This window comes from Vicugna pacos, chromosome 9, assembly GCF_048564905.1.
Source record: "Vicugna pacos chromosome 9, VicPac4, whole genome shotgun sequence".
In the NCBI taxonomy this organism is placed as follows: Eukaryota; Metazoa; Chordata; class Mammalia; order Artiodactyla; family Camelidae; genus Vicugna; species Vicugna pacos.
Window position 1 is genome coordinate 73,787,753 of NC_132995.1, and position 16,836 is coordinate 73,804,588.

The 16,836-nt window shown below is 47.2% G+C and overlaps 1 protein-coding gene across 1 annotated transcript in view; it reads right to left on the bottom strand.

The window, feature by feature from the left end:
* SLC44A3 (solute carrier family 44 member 3) overlaps positions 1-16,836 on the bottom strand; it is a 68,763-nt gene that overhangs the window by 47,625 nt on the left and 4,302 nt on the right. Inside the window, 10 exon segments of the mRNA XM_072968168.1 lie at positions 2,073-2,141; positions 2,143-2,234; positions 4,289-4,338; positions 4,341-4,397; positions 4,462-4,463; positions 5,651-5,738; positions 7,428-7,588; positions 13,102-13,195; positions 14,108-14,244; positions 16,569-16,711. Coding sequence (XP_072824269.1) covers positions 2,073-2,141; positions 2,143-2,234; positions 4,289-4,338; positions 4,341-4,397; positions 4,462-4,463; positions 5,651-5,738; positions 7,428-7,588; positions 13,102-13,195; positions 14,108-14,244; positions 16,569-16,711 — 893 coding nt within the window.

A 16,836-nucleotide genomic window follows, 5' to 3' on the forward strand; every position in this document is an offset into this window, starting at 1 on the left:
CACGCTCCCCAGCTGGGTGACCTGCAGCAGGTTACTTACTCAGAACCTCAGTTTTCCTGCCTGAACTTGTACTAACAACACAGACATCAAACGGGAGCTGCGATGCTTAAAGGAGAGGACGTGAGAAAGCACCCAGGACAGAGCTTAGAGCCGCGAAGTTTCCAGCAAGTGTTCCTGCAGGCACTACAGCTGGCGCCTTCCTTTCTGACCAGGACTAAGGCTATTTGAAGAGAATGAGCTAGAAGACGATCGCTCAGTGTTGCCCCAGTTGAGACTTCCAACTGTCCCGAAATTTCTGTTCTTCTGCCTGTCCTTGGTACCGGAACCTCTCATCTTAAAACTGTGCATTGCGGCCCAAAGTGACACTACATTTCCTGCCCTCCCTTGCAGGTAGGAGCTGCCACGTGACTAGGACTGGCCAGCGGGGTGCGGATGGGAGCACTGTCGTGACGCCTGGGAGGGGTGGGGGGAGGGTCATGCTCTTCTCCCTCCCCGCCACCCTCCTAGTGGCTGGAATGAGACATGGTGGTTGGAACCCCAGTGTCTGTTTCAGCCATGAGGTGGAAGCAAGCGCTAGACGCCGTGGAACAAGAATGAAGGCACGTGGCCCCCGAGCTCTGGGAGCCTGTGCTGACACGGGTCCCCTCCCTGTGGACATCGTTCACACGAGCGAGAAGTTGCATCTTGTCTGAGCCGCTGTGTTGAGTTTTCTGTCACTCATGCAGACCTCATCCTGACTGACTGCTGTTCTGTACCTGCCGGACCAAGGTTCCCTTCTGGATAATTACCGCAAGTGCACTGCGGGCCTCCAGCAAGCTTGCAGGGACCCCAGCAGAGGAAACTGCCCCTCAGCAGCGTCTCTGAAGCTGGAAACGTGGGCTCCCAAGGGCCCTGACCTCCGGGGAGCTGGCTGCCACCTCGAGGTAATCTCCAAAGGGTCAGCTGACCCCAGAGGAGAGGGAAGAGAATGTGGTTTACAAACACTCTGCTACATACACGACCGGAGCCAACGGGGAACAAAATGCACTCGACAAACCAGTGAGGAATCATGCTAGCCTTGCTGCGCTGACACCTGCTGTGGTTCTTATCCGCCTGGTGACAGTCTGTGAAAGCAACTCACTCTTCTGTACTCACATGAGAATGTGAGTCTGGGCCTTAACCAAACCAGGGGGAATAAGGCAAGACCCAGCACAGCACCGCCTGAAGTGGGGTCCGCAGCCTGGCGGCCCGTGCTCAGCCTGCTGGGACCGGCCTGCAGTGACGTAAGGGTCGGCTGCATCGCTAAGCCCATCGTCCTGTTCTGCTGGCACTGTTTTCCCAGCAAGACTTTCCCGATGGAGGGAGGGATGGAGGGATACACATGCTGGCAGAAGCGCCCCATCTGGTTGCAGGCAGCACTTTGAGTAGCACTGCTCCAGAACGTGGCTGCTGTCTTCCAGGAATTCAAAAAACATACTCAGTCCTCTGCGAACCAAGTGAATCAGAGCCTCTGAGGAGGAGGCCCAGGCACCGGGATGTCAGGAAGGCTCCCCAGCTGACGCTGAGGACTCCCTGGTGGGAAACCACCCTGCAGCTCTGATGGGAGGATGGGGAACATGGCATCGTCCTCTCGAGGGGGAGGGACGTGGACTCCTGTGCTTACTTGCTTACATGTACGCTGTTCTTCTGAGCACAACGGCATTGGAATAGGAGCCTTCTTGGGTTCTTCTCTGTCACCTACTGATTTGATAGGAGTTGGCAAATTGTCTTAGATAAAATTTAAATCCAGAAATATTTGGCAATATTCTACAGGCTTTTGCTCATACCATAGCTCCTCCTAAAGCCCTTCCAATTCTTACTGAGCTTATTCAGTCATGAAACATAAACCCAGCTTCTTTGGAGTCAGTGCAAAAGACGAAAGAGACAGAGCCCTGAGCACCGTCACCGCCGGCGTCAGATGCCTCTCGCTGCATGGGAAGTTTGGTTCCTACAGAAACAGGCCAATGGCTCCAAGGGGTGAGGACTCTGTGTGTGACTCCGAGGTGAGGGAACCCCCGCCCACTGCCCTTACCTGCAGTTCCAGGCTCGGGAGCACAGCCACCCAGAGGACCCAGAAGAAAATGGGGGTGGCAAACGTCCACAGTGGCTGGAGCAGCAGGAAAAGAGTTGCTGATGGCTCTACTTGTGACTTGGAGAAGTTTGAGTGTCAGTTTCATTCTCTTTCTGAGAACGGAAATCAGGACGCGCACAACTGCCTGGTGAGAAGGGGCTTAAATTATTCAAAATCACGAGGAACTGAGAAGAACTTAGGCCCTAATATTTTACTGACATCTCAGCAAACAGCTCTTTTAGGAGAGTTACTACTTTTATCATAATTGAACAGATACATTCTCAAATGCTAACTGAGCACCTATTATGTGCCGGCCCCTTTGCTGGATCCTGCAGCCATAACTGTGGACAAGACACAGTCCCCACCTTAAAGGAGCCTGCAGTCTGGTCAGAGAGTGAGAGAAAAATGAGAATAAGGTCCTCTGGGGTCGGGGAACCGTCTTCTGTTTCCTTGTCCCTCCACAGCAGCCAAGGTTTTCTGAGAATGCCGAAGGCCTGCAGAAGGGCAAGGGAACACTAGCATGAGGGAAGAGGACAGTGATCGTGCCTCAGAGCAACCCTCTGTGCCTTCTCTACTGGCACTGGGCTCCCTGCATATAAATATATCAAAGAAACAGACCTCTCTTCACCCCCACGTGCTGGTCCAGTCACTGCCCTCTCTCACTCCTGCACAGGCAGCTTCTCCAAGCACCAGCCCGCGCTGGCCACCCACACGTGCACACGTGCACACGTCCACACCCCGGCTCCTTCTTCAGCTGCCTGTCAACCTCCAGACCCCACACTCTCCTGAAATGCTCTCCCCTTGGTCACCTCATCTGACCTCCTGAACGTCACACCCCATGGAAACGGTGCAGGTCATGCTTGACCCCAGCAGGGCGCGTGACTCTCTCGTCCATTCCTCTGCTTAGAACTTCTCCCTCGACTTCTGTGATCGCTCTTCCCTCTGGCTCGCCTTCTACTTCTTCAGTTGCTGTTTCTTGGGATATATTTGGGGGGGGGGGCTCTCCTACTCCTCTGTGGTTCGGGCATCCTTCCCAGATGCTGACAGCCTTCAAATACAAGTCTCCAGCCTCACCTTCTGTAGGTGCTTGGGGAGTAAGCACAGCAGTACCGACCCAGCAGTGGGAGTCCTCCTGTGTGCCAGGCTCCACCTGCCGCGGACCAAATTCATTATCTTCGTATAGAAACCGCCTCCTTCCCCTGTGTTCCCTGCTCCAGTCGCCCTAATTTTTCTGGACTCTCCCGGCACCTCCAGGCCTGGTCCCAGGACAAACCAGGAGCCCAGCTTTACAGTACTTGCTCCCTGGGATGCCGTCTACGTGAAGGGCACAAACCTGACACTTTGCTAGAAAGGAGAAAACGGGAAGCCGGTGCCGAGTATAAGAAAAGGAAAGATTTCCTTGGAGGAGAGAGCTGAGCTGGTGAGAGAGTCTGCATTTGCTGTAAGACTTAACGGGCGTCTGCAAAGCCCCGGCCGTCACTCCTCCCTGAGACGGCTGGTCAGCAGCGCACGAAAAGATGCTCACGGGTCGCCTGAAACCAACTCCAGACCCTCTCCAGGGCCCGGCGACTCCAGGACTGCTACCAGCACCTGGAGGAGTGACCTAGCTGATTCTCAGTTGCCAACCACCCTCGCCCAACAACCAGTATCTCCGGGCTTAGCATTCCGCGTTTGCCCATTCTCAGCCAGGAGTTCACTGAGGAGACAGCAGGTTGTCTGGAAACCAAATTAACCGAGTGGCCAGTAGGTTTGGAAACAAAGGGCTCTGTGTGTTCAAGGGCAGCGGGAGCTGTCACACCCTTGGGAGAGCGGCAGCCACTGGCCTCTCCCCGAAACTGGAAGCAGGAACTGCCGTGAGCTGCCTCCATCTGCATGCCTCCTGCCCACCCCGCCGCTGCCGGGGCCGGGGGGCGGCTCTAGGAGGCCCCCTCAGCAAGGGTAACGAATCAACCCCAGGACGGCAGAAACGGCCTCCCAAGAAGACCTTTTTCTCATTTGTGGAAGGTTGCAGTGTACTCCTCTGTAGGTGCCTCCAGTCAAACACGGAGGCGCTAAATGCGCGGGTACCCTCGCTGCACTAGTGTGTAAGCAGATTCCGGGGTGAAAGAAAAATCCTCGTTGCTGTTGGTTAAAGTCCAGCTACTTGGATTTCAGAGTTCTGGCTGGAGACTTGGCCAGCGCTGGAAGAGTGCTTCTTACCGTGATGGCAAACCTCAGCAGACACCTCATGTTTTCCCTTCCTGTGTCCATTCTGTGCTGCGGTCATTGGTATGGTCATGATACTGCCACCACAATGCCCCGCAGACAACTGGAAGGCAGAAGAGCAGTGGAACTCGGCACACACACCGTGAGGGAGACTCCCCTCCCTGCACACCTCGGGGCCCTGCTAGGCAGTGGGTCCTCAGTCCTTGGGGCTTGGCAGGCAGTGGCCGACCCTCTGAAGGAGCTGGGCAGCGCCAGGGCGGCTCACTGAGGCCCTGCCAGGCCCGGGGTGGCTGCCTGTCTTTGGGAGACGCAGGGAGGTGACCCCCTTCCCAGAACACAGGTGCGCCCACCAGCTGGCCCACAGGTGTGAGCGGGGCGGGAACGGCACGGGCAGGATGGTGAGAGGAACAACATCAGGGTCTGAAGCGTAAAATTTCCAAACAGGCTCTGCGGGCAACCACCCCACTGCGAGCCTGGGTGTTGCTTGGCACCTGCAAAGCTGGGTGGCATTGCAAGCGCTCTGGTGTAGGCCCTGAGTGCCACCTGCGCCACAGCCACGGTTACTGTAGGGAGGCCACAGGCACCTTTACTCGTCGTCGGCGGGGCAGGGCATCCTCACGGGCCGTCACGCGTGAACTCCCGCGTGGGCACGCCAGGCACCTGTGAGCTGCCGGCTCAGAGCTGCTGAGGGCGGGGCTGGTTGTTCAGTAGATGAAAGATTACCGTCATGCCAAGGATTTCTTCATGTGGTCACACGAATTATTAAAAATTAAAATCTCCTGTGCCACGTGGGAAAGAGCTGCTGCATTGGGCTTGCTGCCTGCCCCTGTGCTTCGGACCCTCTTCCCTGACAGCGTTTGGATGGACTCACGGTTCAGCAATGGAAAGGAAGACAGTGGGCATGGGACAGGGTCTCCAGGACCCTGCCCCAGCTGAGGGCCTGTATCTCTTTAGACTGGCCACAGCCTTCGCATGACAATGTGGACACCCAGATGCCAATGCGTGACATGAAAGTTCAGGAAAAAAACCTCTAAAGGGCTTCCAACAGGCTTTGGAATTGCCTTTTCATGGTACAGAAACCAGCACCACTCCACTGGCAGACTCACTGAGAGGTGACCTAGTGCAGAAGAGACCACAGACTGGGCATGAACTTGGCTGTTCTCTGTGAGACAGAAGCAGATCCCATTGTCCTGTTGTCTTCTCTGGCCTGAGTCTCCTCATACGTAAAATGAGGGAGTTGGATGAGAGACTCTCCAAGACCCCAGGTAGCTGAAAAATGCCAGCTTCTAAGTTCTGTACTTAGTGGAAAGTCTTTATATAATCAAGAAGAAATCAGTCAAGTAGAAATATTTCCACAACAATCCCCAAACAACAAATGCTTTGAAAATGCAAACCAGGACAGCAGTGATGAATCGGAAGATGAACATCGTGCCCAAAGATGAGACTGAAAAATTAAGCAAAACAAACAAATTCTAACAACAACTAAGGCACGAGGGTGATACTGGTGGGGCTGTAATGCCTAAACCCTTCACAAGAGTGAGGACTGAGGATTTTCTTTAATCTCTAAATAACTTAGACATTTGCCAAACGAAAATGACAAGACACATCCCAGGCCACTCTCTGAAGCATATGTAAGTTCAGTCCGCTAGAGGAAGCCACCTCCTGAAAGTGCTCGCATTCTCCTTGAATTAAAATAAAATTCCTTACAGCAGGTATTATTCCCAAATACCCTAAACTTTTTTTTCTTTTAAGTTCAAATGAACCATTGCATTTTTTTAAAATCAAACTTAACTCTTTTGATTCCATGCTGGGCTGGGTTTACAGAACATTCTAACTCTGTGCTCTCAGATTTTCCCATTAAACATGAAAGATTAACGCCTTTAAAAATGAAAAATTTAAGATTTTAATTATATGATAAGCTGTATGTATAAAAACCTACATATTATGTTCCCATTTTAGGATTTTAAGCTTCTGAATTTATTCTAAGTATTGCAGTGAATTTATAAATACTATTTTACCTTCTTTCTAAATAAGAATTCAGGATTACCTACAGATGTTTTGGTGCAGTGTCTGATTCTGTACATGGGTTTGGAATCAGATGGGTCTGGGCTGAGTCCCCGCTCTGCCACCCCTACTAGACGTGGGGCCCAGGCTAATCCTCAGGCCTATCTCAGCGTCCACTTCCTCGCCTACAAGTGGCGATGGGGTTCTGATGGGGTTAATGAGTCAGGAGTAAGGACAATGCCTGGCGCATCTGGGCCATACGAAGTCCGGTAGTTACATGATGGTGGAGGGTGAGCATCCCTAAGCATTCAGGAATTAGGAACCTTTGGGTAATGAAATTACGGAAAACTCAATTTGAAAACTGACAAAATTATGCTAATGGCCGAGCAAAGACTTTTCACCACAAGGTTGGGAGGCAGCCACTGTAAATTACAGGGGGGTAAATAACAGGCCGTTACTATTGCCTACAGCAGCAGAGTATTAACTCGTTCAAAGAGAGTTGGCTCTTACAGGGGCTCATAGAGCTGAAACAGCAAACGGGAAGTCAAACAGTCACAAGTGGGTGGGTGGGTGGCTGCCTCCAGAAAGGCTTGGAAAAGGCATGGTCCGGCTCAAGGGCTTGACCCGCCTACAGCCCAGCAGGCATGTCCCTCAGAGGAGCTGGATACATCAGGCCAATGCCCCTGGTGCTATTCGCCGTGGGTGCATACACTTCCTCTCCTTGCTCACCAAGCAGCCTTCTGATCCGACCTGCCTACAGGAAGAGGGCACACTGGCCCAAAGATATGCATTTCTGGTCCCTCAGACAGCTGTATTTTTCATGGCCAGTCCACAAATCTGCAGTCTGCTTTGCACATCCATCCTTATGCAGAGCTGAGGAGCAGGCCCTGGACCGTGGCCTCTATCCTAAGGCAACCCCCACTTAGTGAGGCCTCTTGGCAGAGCACCAGCTGGTCTTGCCCAGTCTTACTGTCTCTACCCACAACTTGAACCTGAAACATTAAAGATACCTATAAAGAAAATATACAAAGTTTTATATTTAAGTCAAGAGGCTAATTTTCATTGTAAAACATACATAAGTGCTAGAAACTTTGGCAGAGTCATTGAAATAAAATTAACTGAAAATTACCGAGTATGAAGACACAGAAGCGGATGATCGTGTCTCTTCCGAACATGATTCCACTTAGAATTCAATGGAGGGTGTCAACATCATTGATCAAAACAGATGCAAACAGGGAATAGCACTCAGGTGTCTGAGGGATGCGTCGGTTAAACAAGGGGAAAGACTTGCTAAAAATAAAAGATAGAATAAGTGGCAAAGATGTTTATTTAATTACTCATCTTTAAAAAAAGATTTTTATTTAAAATTCTCGGCAACTAAGAAAGCAAAGATCTGCAGTAATACAAAGAGGGTTAGCATCCTGTTTGCGAAGTGCACCTTAGCGAGCCAGGCAACGTGCTCCTACAGCGATGAGCTGATGCCCAGGTGGAAAACTGACTGCGGGGGCCCACAGAAACCAGAAACCTACCACTGAGAAGTGACAGTTCTGACCCTCATGTTTTGGCCCTTCCCAGATACAGACTACCAACGGCAACACAAGAATCCTATTTCTTTAAGGCGCTGTTAGAGATACGGGCTGGCCCAATTAGGAGCTGCATTAATGAAACCACCAGCTTTATTTTCTCCTCTGGAATATGTATAAGGCTTGAGAGTTTTGTTATGAACACAGAGAGTGTTTAAGAAATGGGTAAATATCCAGAAAAAATGAAACCTGATTTGAAAAGATATATGCACCCCAATGTTCACAGTAGCACTATTTACAATAGCCAAGACATGGAAACAACCCAAGCGTCCATCGCCCAGATGACTGGATAAAGATGTGGTACACACACACACACACACACACACACACACACACAATGGAATATTACTCAGCCACAGAAAGAATGAAATATTGACATTTGCAGCAACATGGAGGGATCTAGAGAATATTATACTTAGTGAAGTAAGTCAGACAAAGACAAATACTATATGATATCCTTTATATGTGGAATCTAAAAATAATACAAATGAATCTATATACAAAACAGAAAGAGACTCACAGACAGAAAACAAACTTATGGTTACCAAAAGGGAGAGGGACAGGAAGAGGGACAAACTAGGACTATGAGATTAACAGATACAAACTACTATACACAAAATAGATAAGCAACCAGGATTTACTATATACCACGGGGAGTTATAGTCAACATCTGGTAATAACCTATAATGTGACATAATCAGAAAAAATGTCTGAATCACTATGCTGTACACGTGAAACTAACACAACACCGTGAATCAACTCTGCTTCAGTAAAAGAGTGATGAACGCCTGTACATCCATGCCTGATCAATGCTGATGAACTACTCTCCTTGGGATCCTGCGTCAGCACCGTATGGAAGTGCCTGTTTCCACACTCTTGCCAGCAGTGTGTTATCGGACCTTTACATGCTGCCAGTCTACCGGCGACAACATCAGGGACTTCTGTGGGACTTCCCCTCTCATGAGGGAGGTCTAGTTTCTCTCAGTACCTTTCAAACATTGCGCTTTTTCTTTGCAGCATCTGTTCATATTCCTATCTCATTTTTATATTGAGATACTGGTCTTTTAAAAGTTGGTAAGACCTTTTATAAATTAGAGATTAATCTCTTTTATATGAATTGTAACTGATTTACCTGTTAGTTTTGCTTCTAATATTTCATCATGCAGAAATGTTTGTGTTTCATATAGTCAAATTTATTGATTTTTTTTATTTTATGTCTCCTGAGTTCTAAGTCATACTTAGGAGCCTTCCTTACTTCCAGGTAATAAAAGAATTCTCCCGTGGCTTCCACTACTTCCTGGTTTCACTTTGTAAGTTAAAATCTTTAATCCACCTGGAATTTATCCATATAAGCCACAAAGTATAACCCCACCTTCTCCCCAGGTGCCCACCCAGCTGGGCCAACACCACTTGGTGAGTAGTCCATCTTTTTTTGTCACTGATTTGAGATGCCATTTTTCAAAATCATGTACTAAATTCTAGTAAGAATTTGGGTCTATTCCTGAGTTATCTGATATCGTTCATTGGTCTTTCTACATATGAATTAGTACCGCAGTATTTTAATGATTAAACTTTATGTTTTAAAACCTAGAAGGGCTGGTTTCCTTTCACAGTTTTTACTTTTCAGATTTTTCTTGGCCATTAAAATTCTTTTCTTTCCTTACAGACTTTCAAATCAGCTTATCTAGTTACTGAAAAAAATCCTGTTATTTTTATTGTAATCATGGTAAATCTATAGCTCAGCTTAGACAGAAATACAATCCTAATAACGCAGGGGGAAGTAACGTCTTTATAATGCTGAGTCATACTATCAAGAATACAGTCTGTCTTTCTATTTGTTCAAGCGTTCTTTGTACGTCAGAAACACATTAAAGTTTTCTTCCTGTGGTCCTTGTACATTCTTGTTCAATTTATTTCTAGGCACGTTTGTCTTTATGTACTTTTTCTTCCTGTGGTAAAAGGAGTCTTTTTAAAAAACATGTGAATGTTACAGATTTCAGCATATTAACCTTGTTCCCTGCTACCCAAGTTTTCCAATCATTTGTAGTTTTTCAGTTCATTCTCTTACTACCTACAGAGGAGTAATTTTACCTCCTGCTTTCCAATTCTTAAACCTCTAATTTCTTTTTCTTTTCTATTACTAAATAGGCTTAACAGCAAAAAACTTGAATTGCTTTGAAAGAAAATGTTTTCTGAACTTTCATGTAGTGTTTCTGAAAAATAAGATCAGATATAGATTTAATGTCATTTTATCTTTTTCCCCAAACACAATTCTACATAAAACTTTAGTTTTGTCAACATGGTTTGTTAACTAGGGTGCTTTTTAGGCATTTAACTCCCCTGTGCTGGTAAAGAATGACCCATCATAGACCAGAGAGTGACGGAGACAGGCATGGGAAGTGCGGGTCACCCCTGGCAGGTGGCTGACCGGCTAGCTGCCCACTGAGTACTTCATTAGCTGGGGCAGGGGATGCAAATACTGGCCGCAGACCGCCGCTTCTTCCCTACTTCTGCTTTTCCTCTCCCCACGAGCAAAACCACCCAAGTTTGCAGGAAGTAATTTGGAGAGCTGACTGTATATTTAGATGACCCTATGGAATATGAAATGTGGAATTTAATCAAGCAAACAGTGCACTGACATGCATGGGGCACCTATGTGGGAGGCTAGAACTAGAATTTACTAGAAAGAAAAACCCAAGCTTTTTGGATTTTAAATACATGGGGGACTCAAAATACAATATTACATTGAACACCAAAAGGAAAAAGATATGCCTGCTTATTACCTTCTGCAGTATTTTTTCACTGCTCTTAGAAGCTCCCTCCTAGATGTACAGGCCTTGTGGGTATTCAGTCACTGCTAAAAGGCTATGTTATGCCTCACGTGATCCACCCAGAAAGAGGAAACAATCGGGTTAGTCAAAAAGAGGCATTTAGAAAATGTTCCTTGGCCCTATAGCCACACTTCTCATGTTTTCAAAGCTTTTCACTCTTGGCACTGCTCTTCCATGATAAATATGATAATTTCCATCTTAAAACAAACACTTGCTTGTGTAGGAAAAGGAAATGGAGCCCTCAAGGCTATTTCTATCTCCCTAACTCCGTCCAAGAAAAGCCAGTCAATCAGCAGTTTTGTCTCCACTTGAAAAATTAGTATTGGAAAGGTCGCATGTAAAGGGTGAAAGGTCTAGGGTGGCCGGAGAGGTGGAAAAGGCCCTAGGATGCGTGGGGCCAGACGACTCCCCCGGCCTGATGTGAGCCTACAGAGGCCATCTGCCGGACAAAATAAAACCAGTGAAGCCTTGGCTGTTTGGGGTTATAGAAATAAATGTGGACGCTGTTTGGGTTTGCTGGTGGTGCAACCTGAGCCTGACTCTGCATCAGTCTTCTCGGCGGGAAAGCAGAGATGAGCAGTGTCTGCAGCAAAGAGGTTTTCTGAGGCCAGATGAATTACTCCTGCTAAGAGCTTAGAAAAGCATCTGGCGAGTTATCAGAGCTCAGTAGGTGTTTGCTATTATCATCACCAATATCAAGATACAGGCCTCCCATGGAATTACAGCCACCATCCCATTTTATATTAAGAGGAAAGTGTATCCAACTCTGGTTAAATTACAAACTTAAAAATTTCATTCCTTCTGTAGGCCCAGTTACAAATAATATTCTTTAAAAAAATCCTTCTCAAGAGACAAATACTGCTTGACCTCACTTACATGTAGAATCTAAAATAGTTAATCTCATAGAAGCAGAGAACAGAATGGTGGTGGCTGCAGGAGTAGGGTGGGGGAGAAATGGGGAGATGCTGGTCAAAGAGTATAAAGCTAAAGCTTCTCTCCAAGTGTTAAATAATTTTCTTTCAAGTTACTAAAAAACTGTAGAATTTTTTTTTCTGGGTTTAGTTATGTTTCAGTGAGACATATTCATGACATGACAAAAATCAGAATTTAAAAAATTTTATAGAAAAATGGCATGGTATTCTCTGGAAATAATTCTCTCCTCTTTCAATTACTTATAACACAAAATATTTATTTTAGAAAAGAAGGTCACAAGGATGGTAAACTATATTCTTCCTCCTATTCAGTTAAAAATCTACTTTTTTTTTAGCACCTGCTCTCTCAGCATTTTTCAAGCTGCATTTGTAACCTGTTCGAAGATTATGATATAAATTACTTTTTAAAAAAGTGAAATAGACTAGGAACTGTTAATGTGAATCACAAGTAGTGAGGGGAAATCTTGTTTTGTGAGACTCTGATTTCTGTTTCATACACCTAAGTGTGCATGAGAGTATGTGTATACTGGGGTTGTGATGTAATCAATTCTTACTGTGAATCCCAATCACAAGTTTGATGAACACTGTACTAGGAGGCTGGCAAGATGCATTGGTTCTACTTAAATTGGCATGATCTTGAAGGGATTTTGCACAGAGGTCGCATTCACTGCAAATATACTTACAATTTTCAAAAGAATGGTAATGCAAAATAAACCCAAGTCCTCCTTAAGCACATCTTAGTATCCTGATGTGGCAATGATTACTAACTGTATTTTTCCTCTTAGCCTTCTCAATGGCTCACAGGAGAGCCATGTACCCTGGCAACGCGACCACTGCTTCACTGGTACAGCTTTATTTATAAGGGGGCTCCTCCGTGCAGGTACTGCCCTAGTCGACAGGGATGAGTAAGACCCTGAAAGCAGTTCACTGAGCAGTGTTCTTGAGAAGCACCTGTTTTCTATTCTCATTGAGAAGAAAGGTGTGGTAGCCACTTGGCCTAGACTACCGAGGCCTGTTTCTTACAGAGAAATCTAGAGCTAAAAAACCTAACAACGTCTGGTTGCAATAAAAAAGCAAAAGTAAACAATTTCTACTTTGTAATAAATAGTGGGAGTAGAAAAAACACACACCAACTACTTTACAAAACCATTCACCTGGTAATAATTCACATATTTTCGCCAGCTCAAAGGCTGTCATTCGAAGACTACGTATAGTTTTACTATTTGTTGTTTTTTCTCCTTAGTTAGCCTGGTTCCTAACCCAGCGTCCTAAACCAACATGTATATTGCAGACAGTCCCTCCCTGTTTATCCCTGGCCTTCTGTAAACTGCGAGCTCCTGCAGGCAGGGCTCTACAGGGTAGCCTCTTTGTGCTGCTTCCCACAGAACCCAGAAGACTCCCATCAGGCACCCAGGACCTTCTGTTAATGGTTAAGGAACGTGTTCGGAAGCTTTCGCCTTGGAGGAACTGGTAGCCTGGGGCACAGCGAGTCTGCGTTTGGATTCTGGGTGTAGTGGAAGGAATTTAAACTGCAAACACACAGGAAGGACCCTGGAAGCAGAAGACACACAGACTGTACCATCTTCCTGCAGGAAAGCCAGTAAGGAAACCATAGTCATTTGACCAAAATGGGAAAAGAAAAATAGAATAAATCATTTGGATTTAGAAGACAGGTCTCTGGATGACCTAGAGGCAGAACGAATAAGCATCAGAACCGAGATCGACTCAGGTCCTTTCTTTCTTAGTCTCTCTCCAAAACGCCACACCCCAAACCGAAAGTTACGTAACTGGTGCTAAAATGATCTGAAGCCGATTCATTACATAGGCTTGGTATTTTTAACCCTGTCTTGTAAATAATTATTAAAAATCTGGCACACCATCTCACAGGCAGATGAAATTTGCCTTGGGTTGCCTCGAATTTCTTTTACTTTTCTTGCTTGTTTAATCTTTACAACAGAAATCAGAAAAGCAGGCTCAGAGCAAGGCACGCCAGCTACACAAATGCCTCTGGAACAGCTTGTAACTATCCGACCGGTCAGTGAAAGTACCCCCGGCCCAAACATCTTAATGAAAGAACAAACTTGTCGGCAGTTCAACCCAAAGCCTGCGGGTGCCTGTGTAGGGCTGTGTGCGCTGGGCGCCCTGCCCTCCCTCTGACCTGCCTCGGGGCCGTTGGGCTCTGCTGTCTACCCCGCGTGCTCGGCAGACCAGTCCCTGGCAGGGAGCAGAGCACAGCTAGGGTTTCAGATGAATTCCAGATAAGCCTGAATGAAACTGAACAAGCTCAGGAGAAAACGCTGATGGTTTTTTCCACATGAGAAGAGGCACCCACGAGGAAGGACGATCTCCAGCTTGGCAGAGGAAGCAGCCTCAGGGCAAGTTCCCTCATCTCTGTGTGCACAGGCTAGCCCGCCGTGGTCCCCTGTTGCAGGGGGAAGGGCGATCCCATCCCCCGGTACCCACCACTGGTGTTTGCAAAGAGCTGGACCTCTTCCAGGGTATGGAGCTGCTCCTCAGGACAGCTGGACACGCAGAGAACGGTGGAACCGAGCCTCGCATCCTTGACTTCCAGGTTGCAGGAATTCATAAAAAATACATGTCTGGGAGACAGATGAAACAGAAGAGGGTCATAGAGCATTTCCTGTCATTAAATTTAACTGTGGGCCTTAAAAAAAAACCGCTTGTTATCAAATGTGAGAATAATTAAGGCAAACATTCAAAATCGAAAGCTTGTGCATAATTTAACATGTATTATACCTACCTGGGGTCATCTATGGAGTTGTGCAGCTTGGCAACCACATTCAAATGTTAACAAAACTCCTCTTTTCCAGATTCAGCATTTTCTGGGGTGTTGATAACACTAGAGCTCTCTGAAGAGTCACCGAGGAAGGGAAGGGACTGATTAAACTGTCCATCGATTGCTAGGTGAGGCCACTGCAGGAACCACTCGAGGAAAGCCACAGAAGCATATTTACACCGAGTGTGCAACTATACTTCAGAAAATAGCCGAACCCAGGGAAGTGAGAAGTGGAGGGGAGGAGGCTGAGGCTATGAGTTAAAGGCTCACCCCTCCCCCGCCTCCCAGTTAGAGCCAGGAAGCTCACGAGACCCCTCCTGCTGCAGCCGCCCACCACTGGGCAGATGGGGCACAAGAACAAAACCGCTTGTTGCCATTAACGGGGTCACATGTGGGCTGGCAGTGGCAACTCACAAACCCGCACCCTGCACTCATCCGGGCTGCTGCGATCAGAGGAACGCCAGACCACAAGCCCTGTGGCCAGTCCTCCGAAGGAGGGACCAGGGAAGGGGGTCCCGGAAGCTTCTTTTCCCTCCAACTGGGGTTGGGAGAAAGGGGGTGGTATAACAGGAGATGAGGGAACAGATTTCCCTGGTGTGTGATAAAGACACACCTCATTCCATTTATTTTATTTAGATTTTTAAAAATTGTAGTAAAATACACATAAAATTTTACCATCGTAATGATTTTAAGTGTACAATGCACACTGTTGTGCTGCCATCGCCACCACCCACCCACAGAACCGTTTATCTTGCAAACCTGAAGCTCTGTACCCATTTAATAAAGACTCACCACCTCCTCAAGCCCCTTGGCCTGGCAACCAATATTCAATATTCTGTCTCTATGAATCTGACCACTCTAGGTGTCCACCTCATGTAAGTGGAATCATAAAACAGTTTTCTTTTTGTGACTGGCTGCCTTCACTTAGTATAATATCCTCGAGATTCCTCTGTGCTGTAGCAGGTGTCAGAATTTCCTTCCTTTTTAAGGCTGAACAAAATCCCGTTACATGTACACGTTTTGTTTATCCACGCATCTGCTGTCAGGCTCTTGGCTGTTCCCACCTTTTGGCTATTCAGGAAAATAAAATACATCCTTTTCACTATTTCCTACCTTGGCACTTCCCACATAGGAGCACAGGTGCCTCAGGGCAGCCCCGCCTGCCTCCTGTCTTCTCTGTGAGTGACAGGGGGAAATGCCCCCGGGGATCCACGTCCAGCAATGCAAAGCCCCCTCCTTGGGAGCAGCACTCAGAGGCAGAGGTCTGGGCTGAGATTTGGTGACTCCGAACTTAGGCTCAGGAACTACTTAGGCCCTTAAGATTGTTCTCCCAGGAGCTGCTTTTGGTTATCAAGTCTCAATATTATGACAATGTCTCCGTCTTAGAGAATCATGGCCAGGGATTTCTCTCCCCTCGAGGCAGTTGTCTCTTCTCTGTCCTTTCTGTTCCTGTGTTGGAGCTGGAGGGGAAAGTGCGTCACCACAGTGCCATAGTAGAGACTGTAGGTTGGGGAGGGAGTGGGACGCAGGTCCTCAGCATTCCCAGGTGGATTCAGGTATTTCCACACAGAAAAAAATACTGTGAATGGTGTACAACTGGAATATGATTCTGATACATTATGAATAACAGGAATAACTGACATTTATTAGGCCTTAGCTCATGCAGGGTCTCGGTGAATCCTTAAAACAATCCTGTGAGGTGAGTATAAAAACCAGTTTAAAGCTCAGCTCAGAGAGGTTAAGTACTCTGTTCAAGGTCACACAGCTGAAAAGTAGCAGAGGCTGAATTTGAACTTAGGACTGGCTGATTCTAAAACCTGTGTCCTTACTACCTCACATGCCTCCCTTTTTCTGAGATGGGCTGATAGGGTTTTGAATGGGAGAACAGTTTCCAGCTCAAAATGACCAATTTATGCAAAGTTTTTTGGGGGGGTGGGGGGTTAGGGGAGGTAATTAGATTTATTTATTTGTTATTTTTTTTTTTAATGGAGATACTGGAGATTGAACCCAGGACCTTATGACCTTATGCGTGCTAAGCACGCTCTGCCATTGAGCTATACTGTCCCCCCCATACAAAGTTCTGAAATCGAGCCGCTATACAGGTCGGGGCCTTACTTGAACACTTACTTTTTTAGGGTCATGTCCTGCCCTGAAAGGGGGGCCCCCTCCACTGGGGAGTTCTTCTTGCCACACACGTTGCCAAAGCTGTCGTAGCCGAACAGGAGTCTGCCCGTGGCTCCAGCCGCCACCAGGTAGCCCATGATGAACACCTGGAAAAACCCAAGTCGCACCTGAGAGCCCGGCCAAAGGGCTGAAAACCCGCCCCCGCATCCCTGAATGCTGATATAAAACAGAATGTCCCCGCATCGCTGCCCTTCGCTCCTGCACAGCGAGC